The following is a 4,171-nucleotide window of genomic DNA, read 5'->3' as shown; positions in this document are numbered from 1 at the left end:
TATAAATATACACATACGCATGTTATGTATTTATAATATATTTGTAAAGATATCTTCATTTGAATTTAAACTCTTACCATTACATTTTTTGTTTATTTTTCTTCCAGGAAAAAAATCTTTGAAGAAGAACTTACAAAAGTTTCTTGGAAAATAAATTTCAATGATGTAAAAATTCTATCAAAACCTCCAGGAAGTCAGGTAAATGAAGGTGTTAATATTTTAATTATTTCAAGTGTTAATAATCAATTATTTCCACATATCGATTAAATAGATGATGTAAGAACTTGAGTCATCAAATTATCTTTATTCAATTTTTTTTTTTTGTATTTTCTTGTTCTAGTTGTTGTTACTGTTGTATTACTGGAGGTCAAACTGTGACTTTGTTACCAATGGCATTAACAATGACATTCTTACCCTAACATCGTTCTTCTTTTTGTTTGTTAAACACAGCACATCTAGGATTACATTATTCTTGTATTTGTTTCAGTCATTTGACTGTGGCCATGCTGGAGCACCACCTTAAAGGGTATTTTAGTTAGAGAAATCAACTCTAGGACTGTAAACCTAGTACTTATTCTATCGGTCTCTTTTTGCTGAACCACTAAGTTACAGAGACATAAATACTCCAACATCGGTTGTCAAATGATGATGGGGGACAAACACAGACACTAAGATACATACACACACACACACACACAAATATATATACACACATACATACACACACACACATACATACATACATACATACATACATACATACATACATACATACATACATACATATATGATGGGCATGTTTCAGTTTCCATCTACCGAATCCACTTACAAAGCTTTGGTTGGCCCGAGGATATAGTAGAAGATACTTGCCCAAGATGCCATGCAGTGGGACAGAACATGGAACCATGTGGTTGGGAAGCAAGCTTCTTACCACACTGCAATGTCTGTCCCTGTATTTTTAAGACAGTAGCAGAAGCATAGATAGAGGGTACAAAGAGGTGCAGTCTCCTACTCTGGGCACAGTTTTATTTTTTGTCCACATTAGCTTCAGGTGTGAAGAAGCATAAAATTTCCTCTATCCTGTCATGTTTGTTAATTAAAATGGGTGGCATCAAAAGTGTCTTTGTCACAGGCAGTGAGAACTGTCGTTAAGGTACTGGACAGTAATAGAACATGATTTGAGGGAGATCAGGTAGCTATTTTTAGCAGATCAAGCAATCGTGGACATGTGTTAAGAAAGACTTGGTTGTTATTTCTAACATAGCAATCAACCATGATTTTATCTTGTTTGCTTGTGCTCCTGTTATTTTAATATAGTACAGCATGTACTTGACTGCAACATCATACACCCTGTTGCAATACATTGCAATGAAATGTACTTTACTGATATAAATATAGATATATATATACACATACACTACAATATTCCCCATAGTAACTTACAGTATTGTCAATGGAAGATCCTCTATGCAGTCACTCAACTTACTAGAAACAGCAGGTAAATCTTCAAATTTCATTCTGCTAACTTTAAATAGGTGAATGATGATACATTTGATAATGCAGTCTGACATAAACTTAGTTTAAATTGACAAGATGGTCATGGTCAGAATGTCTTTGATCATAGGTTTTGTACATTTAGTGCTAGCTGACCTAGAGCTAAAACAGCTGCAAAAACAAATTTCCAATATGATACAAAGTTATCATGCACCAAGCATGATGGTACACTGCTATAAACACCAGTCTCTGCACTCCAGTATCTTCTATAGTGACACTCCAGTACAAACCACGACAGTGTATATAGTGTCAATACATAACACTGAAGTATAGCTTACATCTATATCCTCCATTATTATACATTCTATGGTTGGTCATACACCCTAAACCATGTGATCCACAATATCACAGGCATTTGTGGAGGGGTGTATAGTCAGTTGTATCTATTTCCACACCTGACTATTTCTTTATTTTATAAAATCCTGGTAACTCAACAATTGAAGTTGATTCCAATGGAATTTCAATTCTGAATGTAAAAGGAATGTAATTAAATCCACATGGCATTTTGTCAGGTGCTTTACCAATTTAGGCACTACATCACCCTTTACATGAAAGGCTATTAAATATAAAGGATACTTGATGACTTCACTAGTTCTGGTGACCCAAAATAAGCACACAGAGGTTGGTGTTAGGAAGGGCATCCATCCATAGAGACTACACGAAAGTAGACAATGGAGCTTGATGCTGTTCCTGGACCCATCAGATCCTGATAACCTGTCCAATCCATACCAGAATAGATCATGAACATTAAATGATGATGATGATGATTTACAATGAGCTCCCTGCAGTTTTCTGTCTACCAATTTCCCCCATATGACATTGGCTATTGTAAAAACACTTATTCAAGCCACTGTTCAGTGGGTCTAAACCTGAAACTATGTATTTCAGTTTTGATGCAAATTTCTTAACCATACAGCTATGCCTGCACCTATATGTATATATGTGTGTGTTTATAAATATATATATAAGTATATATATAAATGTATGTGTGTTTTTTTTTCCGGTGTTTACAAGTAACACGGAAAAAAATAAATAGACAAGTATCAGGGTAGCAAAAAATCACATAAGTAACAAGGATGTAACAAAACAGATTTCATACGTTAGAAAATTTGTTCACATGTTATGTTGAGCATGTTGAACATGTTATGTCTGAAAGCAGAGAATATGAGATTATTTTCAAAGAATTGAATCTTTCAGGCAACAACATCCAGCAATTGAAGATGGCAACAGACTTCTCCAAGCAGCTTCTTTCAAGAGTTTTTCATAATTCCACAAGTTTTGTTTTCCACAATTCTAAAGTTGTTAATTCAATCATTTCCATTTTAAAACTATCGATGTGCATCCACTCAAAAAGTATTAGATCAAATGAGTTCGGTTTCAAAAGAAAATATAGGAGCATAAGTTTCGAAATCTTTACCTCACTTGGAAAATTCTTCTTTCAACGTTGGAATATATTTTTGAAGCTCATTTTTATTAACATTAAATCGATTTGAATAAGCTTTTACATTTGGAAAGTATTTGTAAGCGTTACTAAGTATAAAATATCTAATTTTAACAAAAATCCTTTCCAATATTCAAAAAGATCAAGTACTGTTTGATCTCTCCCTTGTAAACACAAATTTAAATCATTCAAGTGTTTTCTTATGTCAATTAGAAACATCAATATAAATAACCGGTCTTCAATGTTCAAATCTGGGAAACGTTTCTCTTCAAGAAATATTTTGATTTCTTCTAAGCATGATACAAATCTGTTCAAAACATTAACTCGACTAAGCCAATGGACATTAATGTGTAGTGGGAAGTCTGCATATTCACTGTCCAATTCTTGCAGAAGGGACTTTGTCTGTGAGTCAGTGAAGAGCAAGAAACTATGAGGTTAACTATCTTAATAACAGTCTCCATGACAGAACTCAAGCTTGTGATGAAATTTTTACAACTAAATTTTCCTGATGTATAATGCAATTAAAACTCATTACATTATGTCCAATATGATTTTCAAGAAGCTTAACAAATCCTTTTTCCTTTCCAATGTGCACCACCAGTCGTAATATAAAATATTTTATTTATATTAATGGCTTGATTTTCGAAATAATTTACAAATGTAGTCAGAATGTCCTGTCCTGGCAGGATCACCAAGTAACTTGCAAGATAAAGAGTTTTGAGAGGGAAGGGGCCATTGGAGTAGGTGATCTTGTGTCAGATGATGAAAGGTTAGAGTGTGACAGAGAGGCAGAAACAGGTGTGCTGCTGTAGAGGAGATACATACACACATAAATACATATATATATGTGTATATATATCACAACCGACATCTACCACAAACCTACAGACTCACAACAATACCTCCTTTTTAGCTCATGCCACCCAAAACACACCAAGATAAATATCCCCTTTAATTTAGCTAAAAGAATTTGCACCATTGTCTCTGACCCAACCACTCGAGAAATACGCTTACAAGATCTCAAAAAAACACTGTTACAACACCAATATCCCTCCACACTCATAGATCTTGGAATAAAACGTGCCAAGGAACTTGACAAAAACACACTAAAAACCAACCAACATAATAACACACCCAACCCCAAAATACTTCCATACATCTCCACCCATAACCCCA

At 34.1% G+C, this 4,171-nt stretch overlaps 1 protein-coding gene across 1 annotated transcript in view; it reads left to right on the top strand.

The window, feature by feature from the left end:
- The window catches only part of LOC106870311 (atrial natriuretic peptide receptor 1), a 66,288-nt gene that overhangs the window by 14,257 nt on the left and 47,860 nt on the right, over nt 1-4,171 (top strand). The window contains exon 5 of the mRNA XM_052973490.1: nt 108-198. Within this exon, the coding sequence (XP_052829450.1) occupies nt 108-198 (91 nt within the window). The remainder of the gene's footprint in view (nt 1-107; nt 199-4,171) is intronic.

Source organism: Octopus bimaculoides, chromosome 16 (genome assembly GCF_001194135.2).
Source record: "Octopus bimaculoides isolate UCB-OBI-ISO-001 chromosome 16, ASM119413v2, whole genome shotgun sequence".
NCBI lineage: Eukaryota > Metazoa > Mollusca > Cephalopoda > Octopoda > Octopodidae > Octopus > Octopus bimaculoides.
This window is presented reverse-complemented; position numbering and strand designations above follow the sequence as displayed.